Source organism: Schistocerca americana, chromosome 8, assembly GCF_021461395.2.
Source record: "Schistocerca americana isolate TAMUIC-IGC-003095 chromosome 8, iqSchAmer2.1, whole genome shotgun sequence".
NCBI lineage: Eukaryota > Metazoa > Arthropoda > Insecta > Orthoptera > Acrididae > Schistocerca > Schistocerca americana.
Window position 1 is genome coordinate 67,350,758 of NC_060126.1, and position 26,551 is coordinate 67,377,308.

Below are 26,551 nucleotides of genomic sequence, written 5' to 3' on the forward strand. Positions count from 1 at the left end.
CGGTCGGCACAGTTATGAACAGGTTTGGGATCACAGTTAATTTACGGGGTGGTCAAATGCCCTTCCTCGTGCCGCCCTGTTACCTCCTGGGGCAAAATACACTTACCCTGATTGTCTGCACATAGTATGATTCACATGAAAGTGTGCAGGAGTTTTAAAAACTGCATACGAGGTGGATGGCACACCTAAGTACATCATTAATCCATCAGGTAGATTTCATTAGAGGCCGGCACACCTCGACCCGGAAGCAGCATTTTAACATGCGCGGCTAGCTGGATGGTTTAATATAACAAAATGTAAATAAAACCATTATTTGTAGAACTTTTCAGCCGTTGGATGGGTTAATATAACAAAATGTAAATAAAACCATTATTTGTAGAACTTTTCAGCCACTGGATGGGTTAGTATTACAAAATTTAAATAAAACCGTTATTGGTAGCACCTTTCAGTCTCAAAAGTAGCTACATTAACATTTGTTCAAGCATCTTAGAAAGACTGATTTTAATTAAACCTGCTAAAAAAGTCTTCCATTTATTTTAGTCTATAATTTTGTTCATGAAAATACTATACAATCTCTGCTAAGAAATGTTGTGAAAGTGACCACTGACTGGGATGCTTTTACATTTATTTCCACCCAGTAATCTGTACTACATTTACAATGAAGCATTTAATTTTGCTGCAATAGATGCAGATTGGAATGTCACACTAACCATATGCTTTGACAAAGAATTTTTATACAGCCAGAAATAAATTGGGCACTACATGCTGTTTATTCTTTACCCCACAACTTACTAATAGCTGTCTAAATAGAATTATGATAATTTCTTTCATTACTAGATGGAAAGTATTATGATGATTCTTGTAAGAGAAGACAACAGTAATTCTTTTTCTGTAATGTGCAACAAAGGAAGGTAATGAAGTGCCTGGAAAGCCTCAGGTTCAATCTCTGGCCAATGTGAAAAGTGCCCAGTTCCACCATAGTTTGGATTCCACGTTAAAATGTATGTCCTCCCTACAATGGGCTGGGAAGTCAATTCTACGGTCAGTGGAAAGCAATGACATACCACTGTGCCTTGTAAAGTACTGTGATGTTAAAAGCAATTTTCGGCTTGATGCCTGTTTTAATTTTTACTTTATAGCAGTGTCAGACAAAACTCTTTCGGAAGCACAATGTAGCAAAAGTAAAGGAAGCTTACTTGGTTGTAATGTTGTTCCAACAAATAAAATGCCGTCTGTTGTTGATCAGCACTGCCCCTCAGCAAACCGTCCACTTCACGGAGGAGGTTTGTCAGCTCAGAATCTCCAGTTTCACTGAAAGAGCATTACCCTAAATAAATAGGAGAACGTAATGAGACCTCAACATCACTATGTAAAATGCCCCTATAGGAGATAGCTCAGCAACACAAAATTTAAACTGAAGCAAAGTGTATATCAATTAAAACCTCTAAGTTCAGGTTGTGCAGTTGATTAAAAGTCAGTTACTAAAATTAACAAATCACCTTTCAAGTCAGTGAAACTGTAGTCATCTTAGATTAAAACTCACCCCTAAATGGTACCATGCCCTCTGGATCCAGTCTTACTATACATGAAGGTGGTGGATAGTCATGAACAATACAAAAGCTGCCAAAGGATGATCACCTGACCGCTGTAGATAAATGCCACCTGGTGGTGTTGCAAGTGACCGACGAAGAAAGGAAAGTATATAAAGGGTGTAGAGCCATATTTGGAATTATTTTAGCAACTATATGATCAACAAAGGGGAAATCCAATTCCATAACTGACTTTGACAAAGGACTGATTGCTACGGCCTGGGACCTAAGAAAGAGCATCTCTGAAATAGCAAAGCTGCAGAGCTTTTCTTTTTTTTTTTTTCTGCGACTGTCCTCATCATCTATGAAAAACAGTTGAAAGACGGTGAAACCATGAGTAGGCGACAAAGTGCCTGATGATCACACTTCTTCACAGAACATGAAGGTCAATATATATGTGGCCGATAAGACAACACAGTACAATGTTGGTGCATGCACAACTATTTCAAAACACACCGTTCAGTACACTCTATAGAACACATAACTGCAAGCAGACGACATCTATGTGTTCCCGTGTTGACCCAAAGACATCATCAATAAAGATTGCAGTGGCACAGGATTATCGAGATTGCACCACAGATCAAAGGAAATGTGTCACTCGGATGGATAAATCATGTTTCTCATAACATCGGATCCACCATTATGTCCGTATATCCACATGTCCAGGCAAACAGCTGCTCCAAACATGCGTATAGGTTGCTGGGTGTAGTAGGACATTCACTTTGGTTTCCCTGGAATCTACAGTGGTGATATAAGCCACTATGACATCTGTCGACTATGTGAACGTTAATGTGGACCGGCCCTATTCCCACGGTTGATATCATTGACATTAAAGTAGATCTTTAACAAGGATTACTGCCTATATCACAAGGCCAGAATCATGCTGTGGCAGTTTGAGGAGGACAACAGTCAACTTATGAGAGCCTGAGCACCGAAGTTGTCCCATCTGAACGTGACAAACGCATTTGGATCACTATCGGGCACCAGCTACGCACCCACAAATCGACGTTTGTATTTTGGGAACTGGGTGACTTGTGCCTGGCCAGCTGATGCCACATACCTCGTCAGATCCGTGCCACGCAGAATCTTTCTTTATAATGTTACAAAGGTGTACCAATATGCTATTACACAGGCGTCACAATTTTTTTGGCTCGACAGTGATTCCCCCCTCCCCCTCCCCCTCCCCCCCCCCCCCACACACACAATAATATAAGTGTTTATAAAGGAAGACAGTAAAGAAGTTTGGCTATGGCTTAGTGGAGGACCCATACTGGCAGTTTCCATAAGCAACTTGGGTAAACCACTGAAAATCCAAATCAGGATTGTGAGACACAGCTTCAGCTCCCATTCTCCATAATTGTCATTGTCAGCGGTGTCGGTGTCATCGTCATCATCTGTTCTGTCTTGCACAGGTCCATCTCTCCCAGCTGTGTGTTCTCTTTAGTTCAGCACAGTTGTTGCTGTCCTGTTCATTGCTTGCTGTCTTCTACTTCCCATTCCCCTCTTTCCCTTTACCATCCCTTGTCTTTCTTGCTGGAGTCAGTCAGTATGAGCATTTCCATACGTGGCCTACTCAATATTTCCTTCTAGTGGCTAAATGTTTTCTGTTCTCCCCTACACTTTCAGCATCTCCTCATTCCTCACACTTTCCAGTTTGCTCCATACACACATTCCCAGTACCTCCAGCCTTCTTTCCTCATCTTTTCACAAAATCCAGATCCCTATTCTGAATACATTCACAATATAGCATTTGGCCAATCTTTTCCTCAGGTCTTTATTTGGAGGATCAGATATAAATTTCTCCTTTCTGTTCAATGCTTTTCTTGGCTAATGCTAGTATCGAATCTCATTTTGGTGAAACGTTTTAGGTCATCTGTTATAATATTTTCAAGCAGACCTACTCAGATTTTGCTGCCTGCTCCATCTATCATGATTTTAGTCTACTCTTCCCTTGTGGGATAATATTCTGGGACAACTCTTCATTTAGGCAAAAAATTATTTTTCGCATAAAAGAATTCAATTGGAATTATGTGTGGGGTTTCACTCTTATGTCTTGCAGGCAGCTGGGAATATTAATCGAAGCTTTACAGTACATTTCTTTACTTACGAATAAGTTTGAGACTAACAGAGGTATTCACACATACCCCACTGAATCTAAGTTTGGCCCAGCAAGAGGTGAAATATGCAGCTATAAAACTCTTTGAACTCTACCCCTGCAAATAAAATGTTTGACAGATGGTAGAAGTGTTTTCAAATGTAGATTAAAGATGGTTTCCTGAACAACTCATTCTATAGTACAGAGGAATTCTTGAATAGAAATGATTAGTCATTTTTACAGAAAAAACATGAATGGCCAGCTTATAGCCATACATTTTTTTTTTTTTTTGCGCTCTACATGTGTTTTGCTGAATAATCAGTACTACTGCCTCTAGTTCACAAGGACCCAGCTTACGTTTTCGCTATCTCCTCACATATTTTCTGAGGTAGGGAGGTATGTAATAGGGTCTAGTCGGCCTCATGAGGATGGTGATTATTTGAGTTGAGGGGCACTTGACATCATGGTCACCAGCGCCCTGACGAAAAGTGAGCATGCTAATCTGATCAGTGGGGATGCAGACCGTCCACACATATGGAAGAGTTTATAATCCATTAAAGTCTGCCTCCCTTCGCCACTAATTTAGAGATGAGGCCTGACAGTTCACTGAATTTCATCACCCTTGTAAAACTGGAATCAGTATCTGTGAGGATAGTGGGCAGATTGCCATCGAGACTGAGGGCTGCCTTAATATCACACTTTGTCAAAATGTGCTGAAATGAAAGTAGCAAGTGACAAACTTCACATTCTGGTGGATCCTCCCGCTGAAGGAGGAAGCCATGTGTTATAGGGCTATGTCCGATGCGCAGTCTGGTAAGCAGAACCTCCTTCCAGCAGTGAGGCTGACATGAAACCCACCATGCCTTTGTGGTCGATTTGAGTGACCACAGTTTGTTTTCTGTCACCTGCAACCATTTAGTCTTCCACTGACGCATGATGTGTCTGTCAGAAAAAAGAGATGACAGCGAGCAATGGAGAGACCATCCCGACATGCTTCCTTGGTGGCTTTGTCGGCCATGTCGTTTCCCTGTATATTAATGTGGCCAGGTACCCAGCAAAAGATCACCTTCTTGCCATGGAATTAGAGCCGCTGTAAGGAGTCATGGATGAAACTTCCTGGCAGATTAAAACTGTGTGCCCGACCGAGACTCGAACTCGGGACCTGGTCGAGTCTCGGTCGGGCACACAGTTTTAATCTGCCAGGAAGTTTCATATCAGCGCACACTCTGCTGCAGAGTGAAAATCTCATTCTGGAGTCATGGATGAGCTGAATCAGCTAGTCTACTGGATACATTTGGGGAAGTGCTTGCAGTACACTGAGTGCATCAGAACAGACAAGAAACCTTGTATGGTGGTGTCTCTGAACTGTCTCCAGTGCCATCAGAAAGATATATAATTCCGCATCATAATTTGTAAATAGTTCCAGAAGACACACTTTAAAAACTCTATCAGGGAAAACAGCATAACAACCTTCTCTTGCTGGGATCCATCTGTATAAACATCAATAAAATTGTGGTATGTACTTAAAATGGATGAAAACAAAGTTGTAAAAACATAATCTGGTGTACAAGTTTTCTTGTACTGTGTCAAGCTTAAAATTACTCTGGGTGTCTGAGGACACCAAGATGACAATGTGTTCCTTCCCTGGCTGTATATTTTGACGCCTGATACATCTAGATCCCAAATGTTTTGGTCGCATGGAGCCGAATCCTGATCAGCTGTTCAAAGGCGGTTTCAACCACTGAACTAAATGCCAATGACAGAAGTGACACAGGAGGTTTTCAGCACTTGTTGAGCCAAGAGGATATGTCGATGAATTCGGAGTAGTGGTTCACCAACCTCTAGACACAGACCCAGAACTGGGCTGGTCCGAAAGGCTCCAACTGATATCTGAATGCCCTCATGGTGGACAGCATCTAACATCTTGAGGTAGGAGGTACGGGCTGCTCTGCTGCAGTAATCTAAATGTGAGTGAACAAATGCCCTATAAAACTGCAGGAGCCAGGACCTGTCAGCTCCCCATGTTTTTCCACTAAGGCGTTTCAAAATATTCAATGCCTGGAAGCCCTTTGTTCGTAGGACTTTCAGGTGTGAGAGCCATTTCGAGTCAAACAATAAACCCAAGAAGCGCACAGCTTTTTGAAAAAGTAAAATATTTTCCCCCATCGTGAGCACTGGTTAGTTTAAACTTCGACGAGCACAGTTTAAACTGACACATGTAGTCTTCTCAGTTGAGAACCGAAAACCAGTTGCCCTGGGACAAGTTTCCAGCCTCCTAATGGTCAGCTGTAGCTGCCTCGTTGTCATCGTATGATCAGAGGAAGAGTAGAAGATTGCAAAGTCATACACAAACAAAGAGCATTTGACAGGGCTCCCGAATGCGGAGGAAATGCCATTGATAGCGATGGCAAACAATGTGATACTGAGGACACTACCTTGGGGAACCCCATTCTCTTGAACATAGAGTCACACAAGGCATCACCAACGCAATATCGAAAATGCCGATCCTCGAGAAAGGATTGGATAAGAAGTGGCAGGTGTCCACGCAGTCCCCATTCATGAAGTTGGCGAAGGGTGTTGTACCTCGAAGTAGTGACATATGCTTTTTCGAGGTCAAAAACCAAATGGTTTCTGCGTAAGAAGGACTCTGTGTTGCCATCTCCAGAAGAATTAAGTTGTTAAGGGTGGAACAGTAGCACCTGAAACAGCCCTGGGAGCAGGTCAGGTGACATCAGGATTCGAGCAGCTAGACGAGGCAGTGGTTGACCATACGTTCAAGAGTCTTAACCATACAACTGGTAAGTGCTACACTCCGGTAACTCTTGGGCGGGGGGGCACCACTATGGTCTTTGCTTGGTTTCCAGAATGGAATTAATATTGCCTCCTTTCAAGTTGTGGGGTACTGACCATCAAACCAGATCTGACTGAGCAAGAGAGGAGCTGTCCTTTCACTTCAGGGCACAGATGATGAAGCATGGCATAATGTATCTCATCAGGACCTGGAGCAGTGCCTCTGGTTGCAGACAAAGCCGATTCCATTTCCCACGCGGAAGACGGAATATTTTAGAAATTGAGCAGGAGCTTGTTTGGTTGGCACAGATACAGTAAAGAAGTGTTCAGCTAAAACCTGAGCCATGTCTTCTGACACGTCCACCAAGACCACATTACTTGACAAGGCCGTAAGGGGACATGGGCATGTGGTGCCCTTGCCGGAAATCCATTAGGTTGAGTCCTAAACTTGTGCAGTGGAAGTGGACCAAATAATGGAAGTAGTGAATTCCTTCCACGAATCCCTCCTCCATTCTTTTATCACTTGCACTCACATGTGCTCCCGCAGATCTGAAGGCATGAAGCTTTTCTGTAGTTAGACAGTGTTTGAAGTTTCGAAGAGCTGTTTGTCTGCTTCTGATTGCCAATCGACAGGTATCATTCCGCCAAGGCACAGGCCGTCGCCTGAGATGGTTACCAAAGCGAGGGATGGACTCTGCAGAAGCCCATTGCATCTCACAAGTGATATGCTCCACTGTTTCCTGTGCACAACTCTTTTGTCCAAAAATAGCCTATTGACTGTACTGCAACCAATTTGCCGTTTGTTCCATCCATCTGCTGGCCTCCTGTCAGCCACCGTCCTAGTCAGCAGATGGATCCACACTGACAAGTGGTCCCTACAATGTAAATCTTTAGCCACTTCCCACTGAAATGCATCTGGAACAGCTGGGGAACAAAAACAAAGGTCAATGGCTGTAAAAGACCCTGTAGCTGTGGAAAAGTGTGTCAGCTGAACCGCATTCAGAAGACAGATATTCTCAGAATGGACGAGTCACTCAATCATCTGACCTCTGGAGCAAGTGGCAGCCGAGCCTCACAGCACACTGTGTGTATTGAAGACACCCCCCCCCCCCCACCAACATAGAAGAAGAGTGCCAAACTGCAGTAGTCTCCTCAATTGTGTGGAGTTTATTACTGAAGACAGCAGCACAGAGTCCAAAGGGTGATGACAGTAGCATCAGTCTATAGCCTGCAAGCTGCTCAGTGAGTCCCTACCTATTGAAACACTGTGGAGGGAAGCCTGAGTAACAAAATGGAGGGGCCTGTTAATGGCCAGCAGCTCGACTGTGAATGCACTACACTACACGATCCTGGCAGTAAATGGTGTTCCATGCCAGTAGAAGATGTAAAAGCGTATCCCGCCTTAGCTATTGTTTTAAAATCATCAGTGTAGAGATGGTAGACCCTATAACTCTTCAAGGATGGACCATACAATACGCTGGCATATCATAGGGGCAAAAGAGATCTTGGGACCCTGGAACAGGTCAGTCCTAATCCACGGTTGAGGCACCATCCAAGGAGGGATGCGGGAGGAAATACACGGGGCACTTTCCAGTGAACAGAGATGGAGATCCTGACAGAGGGAAGTGAGGTGCATTCCAATTGGCAATCCTACCCGAGGGCAGGTATCAGGTGTGAGATAGCCCCCATTTGCAAAGACGACACAGTGCACGGGATAGTCAGGGAATTGTCGAATAGCAATTGTGTAAGAAACTACGAGTTGGCTTCACCGTAATTTGTAAGGGGGAATCCAAGCTTCTGTGAGGTGACTGTTAACAATAGTAGTACAAAAGCCACCGACAGCCAGACACAACCCACGATAATGAACAGCATCGAGAAGTTTCGGAGTGGAAGGAGTCACAGAGCCACTAACCCGACAATCATAATCAGGTGTGGACAAAAGCAGAGCGTGGTAAATATGGCGAAGGGTAGCATGGTCTGCGGCACACGATGTATTGGAAAGAAGGCAGAGAGCATTAAGCTTCAGCATGCATGTAGCTTCCAAGTGGCTAATATGGGGCAGTCACGTCTACTTTTTATCAAAAAGAAGATCCCAGAATAAGGACTGTGTTACAACATCCAGGCACTGTTACCTAAATGAAGTTCTGGATCAGGGTGTACTGTGGGTCAACAGCAAAAACATATAACCCATGTTTTGGAGGGAGAAAACTGGTAGCCACGGGAAAGGGACAATGCAGAAGCCCGTCGGATGGCACACTGGAGCTGGCAGATGTTACTGAGTGGGAGATGCACCAGATCCAAAAATTGTCAACATACAGCACCGGCATAACCAGAGGCTCAACAGAGGTTACGAGCCCACTGATGGCAATGAGGAAAAGTGTGGCACTCGATGCTGAACCCTGTGGGATACTTGTCTCCTGGTTCCGAGGCATGCTGAGTTAAGTGTCAACTCTCACACGAAAGAGCCAGTGGGATAAAAATTCACAGATAAAAACCGAAAGAGGGTAACTAAACTGTGACGGTACCAAGCCGTGTCGTATGCCTTACGTAGGTCAAAGAACCTCTCGCAAAGTGTGTGGCGAGGTGTTCTACAAGGGCCAGTGGATCAGTACGCAGAGCACCCTGTATGAGCGACCCTGGACGGCTGATTGTTGCTGGTGGCCCAGGAGACCACAGAGCCTGGACCAAACCTGCAATGAAGAGGCACTTTTATGTCCCAAGGGAGGAAACAGCACTCCCAGAAAATCATGGAGATGCTTAAAAAAGATAAGGCTGGTTTGTGAAGGGTGTTGTTTGAATTGTTGCAGCATCTATCGGCAGTCCCGGATGTTGACCGCTACATCCACGGCCCGTCACACTACCACTCGCCAACGAGGGGGACCTGTGGATAGGACGACGGCAGTACCAGCGGCATGAAGAACAGTGTCAGATATGTCTTGCACGACTGCATCAATGCGATCCAAGAGATAGGTCTTAAAGTGCACAGCAGATGTATATAAAGGCCAACTGGCTCAGCGGAATGCCCAATGTGGGGCCTGTCATTCTAGTGGCAGCAATAGAATACGAGAATCATCGGAAAGCGCTCACTGTCGTAATGATCATCACGGGGTGACCAATGTAGTGAAGCCGCAAGAGTAGGGGAGTAGATCATAAGATTGACAGCAGAAAAGGTGCCACTAGCGGCGCTGAAGTGGTATTCCCACAGGGTGTGAAGTGCATTAAAAGTCCCCCAGGAGGTGATATACGGGTGGGAGTTGCTGTATTAAAACAGGCAGTTCAGCATAAGGAAGTAGCCTACCTGAACTGAGGTAAATATTGCAAATGGTGATTGCTGGGGTCATTCGCACTTGTACTGCTATTGCTACTAGATTGGTACGAAGGGAGATCGAGTAACTAACGACACTGGTGCGATTAAAAGCACAGACTCCTATAGACACTATCTCAGAGAATGCAAGGTTCCAATAGAACACCTTATAACCACGCAATGTTGGACAATGGTCATCACAGAAGTGTGTTTCTTGAAGAGCAAGACAGAAGGCAGAATAAGAGGAAAAAAAGGTGTATTTCCAGTAGGTGACAGTAATATCCATTGCAATTCCAATGGATTATAATGTGGAAGTCCAGGTTACACATACAGCAGCCGAGGAGAAGTCATGTCACCTGGTCAGTGGTCATCACTGATGAGGGCAGGGCGACATCCATAAAAACTGGGGCTAATTCGGAGTGAGGAGGAGGGGGCAAAGCCCTCCATGATATCAGGGAAGCCTCATCCTTGGGCTTGCGCTGCTTCTTCTTCTGTTATCAGTAAGGGAATAGATGGCAGTGGTGTCCAGGTAAGACAGAGAGTGAACGACTTTGGGGCCATCTGGGCATGGGTCCCTCATCTGACCAGAAGGAGTAGGCTTCCTGTCTTGAGGACCCAAGGGAGGGGTGTTAGAGAGGGAGCAGAAGCCAGAGAAGAGGGTTTCTTCTCTGGAGGAGGAGGAGGAGGAGGAGGAGGAGGAGGAGGAGCGGTTCCTTGAGGAAAATGGATGGGAGCTGCTGACGAGGGGAGGGGTGGGGGAAGGAGGGCTGGAAAGGGTTTAGAAGGAGGGGAAGACAAAGGCAGATGAGAGAGTCACATGGTGAAGTCTGTCACACTTCTTCTAGATCTCAAAGTAGCTGAGATGGTCAAAGATCTTTATTTCCTGGATTCTTTTTTCCTTTGTATACACTGGACACTACTGAGTGGCAAGAATGTAGATCAGAGCACCACAGATGACAGTGGCACTGCGTCGTGAGAATATGTGGCTGAACTTGAAGCAATGCATGGGAGGTGGAACATTGGTTTGATGTCGCACCTGTATAACATCGCCTTAACTTTCTTGAGCAGGGTATCCCCCCCTCAAATGCCCGGATGAAAGTGCCAGTGTCTACTCAACTGCCCTTTGGGCCTCTCTCGACATGCAGGATGAAGTGAACACCATTTCATTCCAAATCAGTTCCAAGTTCATCGTCAAACTGGAGGAGAAAATCCCTATGAAAAATTACACCCTATGACATACTGAGAGACATTTGAAGAGTGATACTCACTGGAATGTCTTCTAAATGGTTGCCGGCATGGAGGGAAGCCAACTAAAAAACAGAGGAAGGCGTCTGCTGGTGGCAAAAGTCTCCCCATCAGTCCTGGTAGAGACTGATAACCCCAGAAAGGGTTTTGCCCTAAGCCGGAGGACTTGGCCATCCTCCCAGCAAAGGGTAGCAAAGAAGGATCAAGGCCAGGAGGGCAGAAACAGGAACTAAGACAGAACTACTCCTAGCAAGAGACGTGGCCGCAGAAGAGCGGCCAGAGAGTTTAACATGTGTCACGTGTCAGTAACACCACCCAATCTGATCAGGGGCTCATATGGTGGGCCCCACCCAGACACAACAAACACCACCTGGCAGAGTTCTGATGCCTTGAAAAGATAGCCAACCCTTCCGGGGTTCCATGAGGTGTTTACTGCACAGGTACCAAGAGTGTGATGCCTGTGGTGTCAGGGGGCTCTGCCAGATGGGTCATAATAGCCCCACACGCAAGGACTGGCTACTGAGCTAGTGACCTAGCAGGGATGTGAAACGGTTATGTTGGGGAGGGAGAGGAAGAGGGGAAAATGGAGAGGAAGAGGAGAGGAACCCATGCCAAAGATGCTAGGGAAGGAGCTCTTCCCCTTCTGGCTCACAATACAGATGTAAAATTTGGAGATGGAGGTCAAACCCCTTCGGAGAAAAAGCAAACAAATCAAAACCGCCAAACAAAATGAAGTCAGGAGGATAGCTGGGCCAATATAAATAAGAACATCAAGAGAGGAAACGCAAAGGGCAAAGTGAAAGGAATAATGATGCGGATGAAAGGGAAAGGTAGAGCAGTCTGGAAAAGAAGAAATGTTGCAATAGCTCGGGAACCCTTGTGCACAACTCACATACCCACAAAAGATATGTGAGTCCCCCTTGGACCGTACAAACTCAGAAACAAGTTAGTGCCATAATAATGCAAGAGGTGAGCAGAAAACGTAGAAAGTATGAAACACAACAAAGCATCTGGTGCTGGAGGAATAATCATAGAACTGGTGAAGAATTCCCTTTTTAAGATATTTGAATTCCTTGCAGGAGTCTTTAAAAGCTCTAAGAATGGAGAGGAAATCCCAGGTGCATGGAAATTAACTTCTATAAATTCCAGACTTGAAAAAAGAAACAAAAGAAGACTGTATTCACTATACAAGAAGTGTTATGTTATTTGTGGATAGGCTGTGTGGACAAATCATACAACCAAGAATTGAAAAGCAGGTAGAGGTGCAAAGTATGTTTAGGTGTAGTAGATCATGCATAGATAATGTATTTTGCCTCAAACTGCAAGCAGAATATTTAGGCGAATAGTATATGGGAAGGTGACAGATATGATAAGCTTATTTATTGATTTGAAGAAGGCTTAAGCTCGATTCACGCTCAATGGAAAAGAATATCAAAAGAATCTGAGCTATTTCACATCGAATCAACAAGTGCTATAACCTGACCCTCTTGGATTTATCTGAAATTAAGTATGCATGTAGTAGTCAAAAATAGTAACAAAACAATTTTTTCACATTTTTCTGACAAAAGGTTACTGAGTAATAAAGGGTGCGAAAAAAAAAAACAAATTTTTGATGAGTAGAACGATGCTGATTTGTTAACATCTTGTGTTCTAATTAAGCTAGAGAAATGGAGTCTATTAGAAACCTCTTTTAAAGGCTTTTCATATGATATAAAACACAATGTACCAAAAATTATATACTTTTTTATAATAAAAGCATCATCACTGAATTTTCTAAATTTTTAAAATTGGTATTCTTAAAATTCTCAAAAATAGTGTATGAAAAATATTGTTTTTCTCTACATATTCTGAAAATTTGAACTTGGGATGAGCATGGAATCACTTAGAAAAGTAATTTTATGTTCAAGATGACACTGTAAAACATTTTCAAAAACTAATTTACTTCAAATATTCAGCCTACTTCTCATCAGCTACATGTTATTGTACAGCTAAATGTGGACATCAAAATAAAATAGCTCTAAATAGATAGTCAGAAAAAAACAATCATATTTGTCTTATCAGTGCTGAATTAAACAATGGAAAAACCAGGATAGAATGTAACACTATTACAGAAGGGAAGTTGCTGCTCACCATATAGTGGAGATGCTGAGTCAAGATAGACACAACAAAAAGATTCACACATTGTCAGCAACAGACACATATACACACATGCACACACACACTCATGCAAATGCAACTTGCACACGTCTGCAGTCTCAGACAACCGAAACCACATTCAGTTGTCTGAGACTACAGACGTGTGTGTACGTTGCGTTTGCGTGAGTGTATGTGTGTCTATTGCTGAGAAAGGCCTTGATGGCCGAAAGCTATAACTGTGTGAATCTTTTTGTTGTGCCTATCGCGGCTCAACATCTCTGCTATATGGTGAGTATTGTTACAGTATTGAATTAAACAGTACAAATTGTAAGAATACGAGAGAAGGAAAGTTGCTACTCACCATATAGCGGAGATGCTGAGCTGGGATAGGCACAATAAAAAGATTCACACAATCAAAGCTGTCGACCATTAAGGACTTTGTCAGCAGTAGACACACACACACACACACACACACACACACACACACACACAAAAAGCGCAGCTTGCACTCACATCTGCAGTCTCAGAGAGCTGAAACTACACTGCGAGCAGCAACACTAGTGGATGATGGGAGTGGCGACTGGGTGGGAGTAGGAGGAGGCTAGGGCAGGGAGGGGGAGGGATAGTATGGTGGGAGTGGCAGACAGTGAAGTGTTGCAGTTTAGATGGAGGGTAGGAGAGAAGGTGTGGAGGGGGGAGAGGGTAAGTAGCGGAAAGGAGAGAAATAAAAATATTAATAATAAAAGAAATTAAAAGACTGGGTGCGGCGGTGAAATGATGGCTATGTAGTGCTGGAATGGGAACAAGGAGGGGGCTGGATGGGTGAGGACAGTGACTAACGAAGGTTGAGGCCAGGAGGATTACGGGAACGTAGAATGTATAGCAGGGAAAGTTCCCACCTGCGCAATTCAGAAAAGCTGGCGTCAGTGGGAAGGATTCATATGGCACAGGCTGTTAAGCAGTCATTGAGATGAGGGGTATCACGTTTGGCTGCGTGTTCAGTTACAGGGTGGTCCACTTGTTTTTTGGCCACAGTTTGTCGGTGGCCGTTCATGCGGACAGACAGCTTGTTGGTTGTCATGCCTACATAGAATGCATCACAGTGGTTGCAGCTTAGCTTGTAGATCACATGACTGGTTTCACAGGTAGCCCTGCCTTTGATGTGATAGGTAATGTTAGTGACCGGACTGGAGTAGGTGGTTGTAGGAGGATGTATGGAACAGGTCTTGCATCTAGGTCTATTACAAGGGTATGAGTTATGAAGTAAGGGATTGGGAGCAGGGCTTGTATAAGGATGGACGAGTATATTGTGTAGGTTCGGTGGACGGCAAAATACCATGGTACGAGAGGGTGCGAAGGATAGTGGGTAGGACATTTCTCATTTCAGGGCATGACGAGAGGTAATCGAAAGCCTGGTGCAGAATGTAATTCAGTTGCTCCAGTCCCAGATGGTACTGAGTTACAAGGGGAATGCTGCTCTGTGGCAGGACTGTGGGACTTTGGGAGGTGGTGGGAGACTGGAAAGATAAGGCACAGGAGATTTGTTTTTGTACAAGGATGGGAGGATAATTACGGTCAGTTTTTTTTTTTTTTTTTTTGGGTAGGGTTTAAGGGCGCTCAACTGCTGAGGTCATTAGCGCCCAATCACTGGTGTTAGAGCACATGGAATCTGCTAAAACTCAAGGGGATGGGGGACATCAGAAGGACCTGAGAAAGATGCAGATAAAATAAGTAAAAAGGTTAAATGTCTTTGGACAAGCCAGTTAAAGTTATAAAACGCAGAATACGAGCAGCTGCTCGAGGGTCATCAGCTAAAACATCCGGTAAAGTAGATGGCAGGGACAGGATAACACGAAATTGACTAAAACGGGGACACGACAATAAAACATGGCACACTGTTAATGCCTGACCACAAGGGCACTGCGGGGCTGGGTCACCGGAGAGCAGGTAGCGGTGGCTAAACCGGCAATGCCCAATCCGGAACCTGGTCAGAAGGACCTCCTCGCGCCGAGATGGTCGGGAGGATGTTGTCCAAGCAGTTGGGAGCGGTTTTACTGCCCGGAGCTTGTTTCCTTGGAGGGATGACCAAGCATCCCACCACAACGACACAAGCCTCTTACATACATCCCCACGAACGTCAGATGACGGGACACAATGGGAGGCTGGCCGAGGCAGGAGGACTGCAGCCTTGGCTGCAGCATCCGCAGCCTCATTCCCAGGCACTCCTACATGTCCGGGAACCCACAGAAAGCTGACAGAACCACCATTATCAGCGAACGAATGGAGGGACTGGTGTATCCGTTGAATCAAGGGATGGACCGGATTGGGAGCTCCAAGGCTCTGAAGAGCACTGAGTGAGTCAGAGCAGAGTACATACGATGAATGGCGGTGGCGGCGGGCATACTGAACGGCCTGATGGAGAGCAAAAAGCTCGGCCGTAAAGCTGGAACATTGGTCGAGGAGCCGGTATTTAAAAGTGGCGGCCCCGACGACAAAGGCACAGCCGACACCGTCGTCAGTTTTGGAGCCATCGGTGTAAATAAAGGTGTAACCGGCAAGTCGAGCACGAAGTTCGACAAACCGTGAGCAATACACTGCAGCCGGAGTACCCTCCTTCGGGAGTGAGCTGAGGTCGAGATAAATATGACCTGGAGCCTGGAGCCAAGGTGGTGTCGAGCTCTCACCCTCTCTGAAGGTGGTAGGGAGGGCAAAATCCAATTGTCGAAGCAGGCGACGGAAGCGGACTCCGGGGGGCAGCAGGGCAGACACATACAACCCGTACTGACGGTCGAGAGAATCGGCGAAGAAGGACTTGTAAGAGGGGTGGTCGGGCATAGACAACAGCCGGCAGGCATACCGACACAGCAGTACGTTGCGCCGGTAGGTCAATGGTAATTCGGCAGCTTCAGCATAAAGACTCTCGACAGGACTAGTGTAGAAGGCTCCGGTCGCAAGACGCATCCCCCGATGGTGGATGGAGTTGAGCCGGCGTAAGAGGGATGGCCGAGCGGACGAGTAGACGAAGCTCCCATAATCCAGCTTCGATCGGACTATGGACCGATACAAACGAAGCAGGACAGTGCGATCCGCTCCCCAAGATGAACCGCTAAGAACTCTGAGGACATTAAGGGAACGTGTGCAACGGGCCACCAAATAAGAGACATGTGGAGACCAACACAGTTTCCTGTCCAACGTGAGCCCTAGAAACTTAGTTGTGTCCACGAATGGGAGTACAACGGGACCGAGATGTAAGGATGGCGGAAGGAACGCTTTATATCGCCAAAAGTTGATACAAACTGTCTTCTCTTCAGAGAACCGGAAGCCATTTGCCACGCTCCAAGAGTAGAGGCTGTCTAGACAACGCTGAAGGCAGCGCTCCAGGAGGCATGTTCTCTGGGCACTGCAGTAGATCGCGAAGTCATCGACAAAGAGAGAGCCTGAGACATTAGGTGGAATGCAATCCATAATTGGATTGATCGCGATGGCAAAAAGGGCTACACTCAAGACGGAGCCCTGAGGCACTCCGTTCTCCTGGAGGAAGACGTCGGACAATACGGAACCCACATGTACCCTAAACTTTCGTTCCGTTAAAAAGGAATCAATAAAAAGGGGCAGGCTACCGCGTAGGCCCCACCTGTGCATAGTGCGGAGGATACCTCCTCTCCAACAGGTATCATAAGCCTTCTCCAAGTCGAAGAACACGGCAACCGTTTGGCGCCTTCGCAAAAAGTTGTTCATGATGAATGTCGACAAGGTCACAAGGTGGTCAACAGCGGAGCGGCGGCGACGAAAGCCGCATTGGACATTAGTAAGTAGTCGTCGAGATTCAAGAATCCAGACTAACCGAGCATTAACCATGCGCTCCATCACCTTACAGACACAGCTTGTGAGAAATGGGGCGGTAACTAGAAGGAAGGTGTCTATCCTTCCCGGGTTTGGGTATAGGAACAACAACGGCGTCACGCCAACGCATGGGGACTTGACCTTCGGTCCAGACGCGATTGTAGGTACGTAGAAGGAAGCTTTTGCCCGCCGGAGAAAGGTGTGCCAGCATCTGAACGTGAATGGCATCTGGCCCCGGAGCAGAGGACCGGGACAGTGCAAGCGCACGTTCGAGTTCCCGCACAGTAAAGGGGGCATTATAAGTTTCCAGATTCAGCGAGTGGAAGGAAGGTCGCCGAGCCTCTTCTGCCTCTTTCCTGGGAAGGAAGGCAGGATGGTAATGGGCGGAGCTTGAAACCTCCGCGAAAAAGCGGCCAAAGGCGTTGGAGACAGCCACAGGATCAACAAGGACCTCATTACCTGACGTCAGGCCAGGTACTGAGGAGTGGGCCTTAATGCCCGACAGCCGGCGCAGGCTACCCCAAACGACGGAAGAGGGAGTAAAACTGTTAAAGGAGCTGGTGAAAGAGGCCCAACAAGCTTTTTTGCTGTCTTTGATGACTCTACGGCTTTGCGCTCGGAGTCGTTTGTATTCAATACAATTCGCCAACGTAGGATGGCGGCGAAAGGTGCGTAAAGCACGTCGTCGAGCACGGATAGCGTCCCTACAAGCCACGTTCCACCAGGGGACGGAAACGCGACGTGAAGAAGAAGTAGTACGAGGAATGGAACGTTCGGCAGCGTTGATGATAACAGCCGTGAGGTATTCGACCTGACTGTCACAACTGGGAAAATCGTGGTCCGGAAAGGTCGCCAGGGAGGAGTAAAGTCCCCAGTCAGCTTTCAGTATGTTCCAGCTCGAAGGACGTGGGGATGGGGTGTGGTGCAGGAGACAAATGACACAGGGGAAGTGGTCGCTCGAATAGGTGTCAGAAAGGACATACCACTCGAACCAACAGGCAAGAGTGGTAGAACAGATCGAGAGGTCCAAGTGGGAGTAGGTATGAGCAGAGTCCGAGAGGAAAGTCGGGGCGCCGGTATTGAGGCAGACAAGATTGAGATGGTTGAAGACATCCGCCAAGAGTGAGCCTCTTGGACAGGATGCAGGAGAGCCCCAAAGGGGCTGATGGGCATTGAAGTCGCCAAACAGTAAGAACGGCGGGGGAAGCTGAACGATCAGGTGCATCATGTCAGCCCGACTAACAGCAGATGACGATGGAGTGTAGATGGTACAAACTGAAAAAGTAAAAGCAGAAAGAGTAATGTGGACAGCTATTGCTTGGAGTGGGGTGGTCAGTGGGATGGGATAGTAATAAACATCGTCCCGAACGAGCAACATGACCCCACCATGAGCTGGGATACCGTCCACAGGGGTGAGGTCATACCGCTCCGAGGTATAGTGGGTAAAGGCAATACGGTCAGTCGGGCGCAACTTGGTTTCCTGGAGACCAAGGACGAGCGGACAGTGCAGGCGGAGGAGCAGTTGTAATTCCTCCTGATTAGATCGAATACCTCTAATGTTCCAATGAAACAACGCCATCGCTAGTCAAAAGGTTGGGGGAACGAGACAGGGGAAGAGCTGGTCACCTCGACGGCCGCGGAGGGCCAGGTTGCGAGGGAACAACGCTACAACCGACGGGAGGCGGATCCGGTTCCATCAACTCGTCGCCAGCCGCGGCCGCTGTCCCTGGTCGTGTAGGAGGGGCCGCATCATTTGCCGACGAAAGGCCGGCGGAGCGCCTGGCAGCAGAGCGTCCCGGCGAAACTGAGGACGGCCGGGAGCAGCGACTCACGGATGGAGCGTCAGACGAAACGCGCCGGGGTGGAGAGGAGGAGAGACACTTCTTCTTGGAGGCCTTCTTGGAAGGCCGAGGCGGCACAGGGATGGTGGGCTGGACCCGAAGAAGGTCCTCACGCACGGGGTCCGTTTTGGAACGCCGGACCTCGGAAGCTGGGGTCCGGAACGTTGCCCCGATGGACGCCTGAGAAGAGGATCGCTTCTCAGGTGGCGTGGGGAGGGGGGGGGGGGGGGAGGAGGAGGAGGAGGAGGACAAAGGGTGGCCCCTGGGGCAGAGGGGGTGGGGGCCACGAGGAGGAGGATTTGGAAGGGAGGGATTTGGGAGGCGGAGGCAGAGCCCCCTGATGGGCGGAGGAGGAGGCGGAGGGGGGACAGGATAGGGGTGAGGATACCACGGAAGGAGTGGACACAACTGAGGCGAACGAAGTGGTCAATGACACGGGATGGAGGCGGTCGTACTTCTTCCGGGCCTCAGAATAAGAGAGCCGATCCAAAGTTTTGATTTCTTGTATCTTCTCCTCCTTCTGATATGCGGGGCAGTCTGAGGATCTAGGCGAGTGGACGCCAGGACAATTAACGCACCGAGGTGGTGGGGTGCATGTATGTTCCTCACGAAGAGGACGTCCACAATCGCCACAAAGGGGCTCAGCCTCACACCGTGACGACATGTGCCCAAAGCGCAAACACCTAAAACAGCGCATAGGAGGCGGGACGTAAGGTCGCACGTCACACCGGTAGCACATCACCTTTACCTTCTCCGGGAGAACGTCCCCCTCGAAGGCGAGGATAAAGGCCCTGGTGTCGATGCGACGGTCTTTGGGGCCGCGCTGGACTCGCTGGACGAAATGCACGCCTCGGCGCTCCAGGTTGGCCCTGAGCTCCTCATCAGATTGTGGCAGGAGGTCACGATGAAAAATAACCCCCTGCGTCCTATTTAGTGCCAGATGTGGGACAATGGATACTGGGATGTCCCCTAGGCGGTCGCACGCCTGGAGCGCCGCCGACTGTGTGGCGGAGGTGGTCTTGATAAGGACGGACCCTGATCGCATCTTGCTGAGAGCCTCGATTTCCCCGAAGACGTCCTCAATGTGCTGAACAAAGAACATGGGCTTGGAGGTGGCGAACGTCCCCCCATTGGTTCGAGAACAGACCAAATAGCGGGGGAAGTACTTCGCCCCAAGCCGGCGGGCCTGTCCCTCCTCCCATGGAGTGGCCAAGGGGGAAAGGGCAGGAGAACCAGAACTAGAAACGGTACCTTTTCTTTTGAAAGACTCGGCCGCAGAGCGACCTGATACATGTTGACGTTTCATCTGCGAAACGTCCACCCCGATACCACCCACTCCGACCAGGGGCTCTCCCCACGGGCGCCACCCAGCCGCAGCAAGGGCCACCTGGCAGGATGACCATTGCCGGGAGTCCTGATGCCCCAAGGAGACGGGCATCTACTCCTTGGCCGACGTGGGGAGGGTGCAGCTCAGGTATCGGCAGTACGATCCCTGTGTTGTCAGGGGGCTACAACCTAGAGGGTACATGACGACCCCACCACAACGGGCTGGCTACCGTGCTGGATTTCTGGTGCCATGGAAAGTCCATCATGATCGATGGTGCAGATGGAGATGCACTATGGGCGAAACTTGGACAACCCATCACGCGTTGAGGCCCAATTTGAGGAATAGTGGGTATGGTTACGCCAGTGCAATGCTGAGTGCCAAGGTCTGAGTGCACTTAGGACCAATGGTACACCATGTAAGGTGTCCTTCCCCAAACGGCTCGTACTTCTGTAGAATTTTGAAAAAGGGAGGTCAAACCCCAAGGGGGACCATCACATGGAAGGCCGAAACGGTTCAAAATCCTTTTAGTCGCCTCGTACGACAGGCAGGAATACCGCGGGCCTATTCTAATCCCCGGACCCGCAGGGGGTAATTACGGTCAGTGAAGGCTTCAGTGAGACTCTCGGTATATTTAGAGAGGGATTGCTCGTCACTGCAGATGCGATGACCACGGGTGGCTAGGCTGTACGGGACTTCTTGGTATGAAACGGGTGGCAGCTATCGAAGTGGAGGTACTGCTGGTGGTTAGTAGGTTTGATATGGACAGAGGTACTGATGTCGCCATCTCTGAGGCGGAGGCCAACATCTAGGAAGGTGGCTTGTTGCGTTGAGTAGGACCAGGTGAAATGGGGGGAGTAGTTGTTGAGGTTCTGGAGGAATGTGAATAAGGTGTCCTCACCTTCAATCCAGATAGCAAAGATGTCATCAATGAATCTGAACCAGGTGAGGGGTTTAGGATTCTGGGTTTTTAGGAAGGATTCCTCTAGATGGCCCACGAATAGGTTAGCATAGGATGGTGCCATATGGGTGCCCATAGCCGTACTGCGGATTTGTTTGTAGGTAATGCCTTCAAAGGAGAAGTAATTGTGGGTGAGGATGGAGGTTGTTGGTCTGGAATCCATAGGGCGTCTGGAAAGGTAGTGTTCAATAGCAGTAAGGCCATGGGCATTAGGAATGTTAGTGTACAGGGAGGTGGTATCAATAGTGATGAGCAGAGCAACGTGTGGTAAAGGGAGAGGAACTGTGGAGAGTTGATCGAGGAAATGGTTGGTATCTTTTATATAGGAGGATAGGTTCTGGGTAATAGGTTGAAGGTGTTGGTCTACAAGAGCAGAGATTCTCTCGGTGGGGGCACAGTAACTGGCCACAATGGGGCATCCTGGGTGGTTGGGTTTATGGACTTTGGGAAGCAGGTAGACAGATGGACTATGGGGAGAGGTTCTGGGATGGGCCTAAGGATTTGAGTAGTGACTGGAGATCCTGCTGGATTGCTGGAATGGAGTCCTTCTGCCACATAAACCTTGCGGTTCAAAACTACGGTGGTGGAGCCTTTGTCTGCAGGTAGGATTATAAGATCGGGATCAGTTTTTAGATGGTGGACTGCGGTTATTTCTGTGTATGTAAGGTTAGTATGCATGTTGAGGGATTTAGGGAATGATGGTGAGGCAAAGTTCGAGGATAAGAAATTCTGGGAAGTTAACAGGGGGTGGTTTGTAGGCAGTGGGGGTGGATCACGGTTGGCTGGAGGAGTGAACTGAGTTAGGGAAGGTTCAGTGTTGGTCTTTGGTCAAGTCTGATTGATCGGGATGGTGGCAAAAAAGTGTTTCCCCTATAGGGACCGGGAGGAGGGAAGACCTTTAACTAGTCCCGCATGGTTGAATTTGGGAGTGGGACAAAAGGTGAGGCCTTTGGAAAGGACTGATACTTCTGTGGGACTAGGCTTCTGGAGGAAAGGTTCATGACTGTGTTGCGGGTCTGTTTAGGTTTTGAGTTCTGTGTGGAGGTGGGAGGGAGTTTCGGAGGGTGGGGTAAGTGTAGTAGGTCTGCGAGACAAGGTTTGTCAGCTATGATGGGGTGTGGGGAAGATTTGAAGGTGGTTGTAGAAGTGGTGGACAGTAGTACTCCGAGGTGGGAGTAGGAAGTGAGCAGGATGGAGAGCTTTTTGAGGTGGCATTGTGCATGTTGCTCAAGTTCCTGCAGCACAAAAGTTTCAATGTGTGTTATGGGTTCCAGGAATTTGGGATTACATAGCAGGAGAATTTTGCGGATGGAGAGAAGGTACTGCAACGAGGATTGCAGGACTATGTTGGTGAGGGCTAAGGATTGCCAGAATCTGAAGAGGTGGAGGTCATTATGGAAGGAGGGGTGGCAACCAGAGATGGATAATTTGACGGTAAGGCCATTAGGGGGGATTTCATGAGCCAAGCAACAACACAGGAACAGTATATGGGACTGGGATCTGGCTAGGGATAAGGAAACTTTTCTGTATTGCCGTATATGGAAGGAACAAGGATCCATGGTGGTGCAAAAATGCGAAACAATACGCAAGGAAGTAGAATTATGTCTGAAAAATTACGCAAACATACACCCAAATACGTGTGAAGAGTGCAAAATGGATGCACAGGGGGGAAAAAAGAGATGAAATCTGAGGAAGAGGACGATAGTGGAAGGCGAAAACTCACGAAAATTGGCGAGAAGTGACAAAGGTCAAAGTAGAGAATAACTAATCATTAATAAATATAAGTATATTGCTGTGGGTAGCAGGTTTGAGGGCGGATAAGCGTAGAGAAGGGGGACGACAAGATGTCGCTGGATGAGGTGGATTTAGTGGATGCGAACAGGGCCTCAACCTTCGTTAGTCACTGTCCTCACCCATCCAGCCCCCTCCCTGTTCCCATTCCAGCACTACACAGCCGTCTTTTCACCGCCACACCCAGTCTTTTAATTTCTTTTATTATTATTATTACTCTCCTTTCCGCTACTTACCACCTCCCCCCTCCGCACCTTCTCTCCTACCCTCCGTCTAACCTGCAACACTTCACTGTCTGACACACTCACCATACTATCCCTCCCCCTCCCCGCCCCGCCCCAGCCTCCTCCTACCCCCACCCAATCGCCACTCCCATCATGCACTGGTGCTGCTGCTCGCAGTGTAGTTTCAGCTCTCAGAGACTACAGATGTGAGTGCAAGTTGTGCTTGTGCACGCGCGTGTGTATGTGTGTCTACTGCTGACAAAGGCCTTAATGGCCGAAAGCTTTGACTGTGTGAATCTTTTTATTGTGCCTATTGCGGCTCAGCATCTCTGCTATATGGTGAGTAGCAACTTTCCTTCTCTCGTACTGTTACATTCCATCCTGGATTTTCCATTGTTTGACAGTACAAATTGTGAATCTTTTAAAAACATCAGTACAACTGAATGCCTGAGATGGGCCTAAGATCATTTAGTAATACGTTCTTGTTAATTATTTAGATGAGTCATATCAGTCCAATTCATCATGCTTCTAGCTGATCAGTTTGTTGCATGTCACCATTTCTGGACGGGACAATGAATATGTTCCTGCTGTACCAGTATGAGGATTCAAGATTGTCTTTAGTTCCCTGCTGCTTATGACAAGGATATCTGCATCACTGGGGAATGTGAAAGAGGTGAATGGTCCTTGTGGATGTAAGAAGCTAATTGTGGTTTAATCCTTTTCCTGATTTTTTACAACTACACAGGTTACCCACCAGTGTCCAATATATTCGTAAGGAACATATGTGGAAACCATCACAAAACTCCTTTGACAACTTTATTGATTTTTTTCCTGACAAATTAAATTCAATTACATGACAATTCTTTGCAGTCAAAAATCAACAATCTACCCCCCCCCCCTTTTTAAGGGGGGGGGGGGGGGTGGACTGAAAGACCTTTGTGGCACAGGACAGAGTTCAAGGTTATCACTGGACCAACAAACAAGCAATAATTTACCCCTTTGTAGACGGGCTACAAGGGTGGCGACAAACGCGAGTGCACGTTAGTCTTTGTCATTATATCAGAATGCCTCCCACACAACACAGTTACTGTGCACCTGTTATAGTCTTACTTGATCGACTTTCTGACTGTAACATTTTACAGAAAATCACATAAAATATATTACTTCTCTGATGGAGTCGCATCTCTGCATAAAGACAGAAAGGACTTCATCAACCCATGCTATCATGACTTCATCAACCTGAGCTATCATGAAAGATTTCCATATTGAAGCACAGTGGCGTTTTTATGCCATCTCTCTTGCTAAAGGAGTTCGTGACGGAGTTGATGGAAAAGTCACACGACTAGCTGCCCCTAGGAAGTCAGCAACAACTGTAAACTGATCATATCATGACACCTGAACAACTCCATGTGTTTGCCAAAGACAATGTTGAAGGGATCAATTTCAAGTATGCTATGAAAATGAGGAACTGAAACTCACAAGAGAGATTTGAGAAAAGATGCACAATTGTAGTGACAAAAGAACTTCACACTTTTACTCCCCTAAGCGAGAACATAACAACAACAAAAGTGTATTTGGACTCTAATGAAAGCAAAATTGAACTGGTGACAGTTGTTGACAGTGATTCAATATAATTTAATTACATCAAAGGATATATTGCTTATGAATACAATTGACACTACTGGTTGTGCTCTGCAGTTGGAAAAAATAAGGAAAATAATAAATCACAGTTAGCTCCTTACATAAACATCTTTCACATTCCCTAGTCATGTAGACATTCTTTCCATAAGCAGCAGGGAACTACAGACAATCTTGAACCTTCAAGATTCAAGATGCTACAGATCGAACATATATATTATCGAATACAGAAATAGTGATGTGCAATAAACTGACTGATTAGAAGCATGATGAACTGGACTGATATGAATCATCAAAATAAGTAACAAGAACCTATAAGTAACTGACTTTAGGCCTTCCTCTGGTATTTAGCTGTAGCTGTATTGAATTTTTCTAAAGATTTACAACTTTCACTGTTTAATTCGATATAGGTAAAGCAAATGGCATACTCCATATCAATTCAGGCAGGCTACAAAAAAATCTTACCTTCATAGCCTCAGATGTTATTGAATTTAGCATATGTTAAAATGAAGGACTAAGTAAGGAACACATTTTTTTTTGTTGTCTCCAAAAAAAATTTCTACTCCGAGATACAGCCCCCCAAAGACAATATTGTGCATTTTGAAGATGCGAATTTTGGGAAAAAAAATTAAAATGCTGTATCTCTGGAACAGTTCCAGATATTTTGTTCTCTTTTTTATTTGAAAGATATTTGCTTTATGATTACAAAGAAATCTTCCATTGGGACTTATGTGTCAATGTTCTTTTACTATAGCATTTTAAACATTTTTTATAATTTATGGAAATTTTTTTTCAAAAATGCCGATCTATAAAATTTTGACTTTTTTTCCCTGTTGAATAGTACCATACAGTTCTACATTCTCTGAAAAGGAGAGCTTCCACTTTTAGGTTGAACAGGTTTTATAAACAAATGAAATTTTTGTCACGCATAAAACCTGTTTTATTACCACATTATCACAATCTTCAAAACATTGTGAACAGGAAGTGAGCACTGATGGTGGTGTTGTTGTCCTTCAGCTGGAAACCTATATCCAGCAGCTGGTCCATGTGGTAGCATAAAGTTCAATTCAATTTTGCTTAACTCATAACTGGTGTCTACAATCTCTGCAATCCACCAGTCAGAATCTCTCACACACACACACACACACACACACACACACACACACACACACACACGCCACAAACATCCCTCTTCTCAGGTTGTGAATCTGAATATTATCCTGCTGTTTCTGAGTTGTTGGCCAAACTAAAGAAATTTCTTCTTTCTTGCTATTTAAAGTGCGTGCAATATGAGTTCACCCATAACTTTGAGTCCAAAAATGCGACTTCTGAATTCTTTTCACAGGAGTAGTTGGACCATTCTTCTTTCTTTTGCCCATGGAATTCTTCAATTTCTTCTTTGGACAAAATAATGAGGGCTGTGGATGTGTAAGATTTCATGACTCTCATAAAATCCTCAGCACTCTGGATCACAGCTGCATTTGGTCCACAAAGATTATGTTTTGTAGCATGGTGCTTCAGCAGGCCTCCTACACCATCACAAGGCCCCTTCCGTGATGAGTAGCACTGTATACCCAGTCAATAGGCACAAGTGACTTACTCAATTCAAACTGCTTGTAACGATTTTTAAAATTACTAGGAGCACCATCAGAAATAATAATGATCTTCTCTGTCCGTGTTTGCAGTTGAAGAATTCTGCGCATTGCTAGAAAAGCATGTGCTGAGTCATGTCCTTTGTCATCAATTATAACTGCCACACTTGTGATCTTG

At 46.5% G+C, this 26,551-nt stretch overlaps 1 protein-coding gene across 1 annotated transcript in view; it reads right to left on the reverse strand.

The window, feature by feature from the left end:
• LOC124544811 (regulator of microtubule dynamics protein 3-like) overlaps positions 1 to 26,551 on the reverse strand; it is a 90,184-nt gene that overhangs the window by 57,986 nt on the left and 5,647 nt on the right. Inside the window, exon 2 of the mRNA XM_047123501.1 lies at positions 1,197 to 1,311. Coding sequence (XP_046979457.1) covers positions 1,197 to 1,311 — 115 coding nt within the window. The remainder of the gene's footprint in view (positions 1 to 1,196; positions 1,312 to 26,551) is intronic.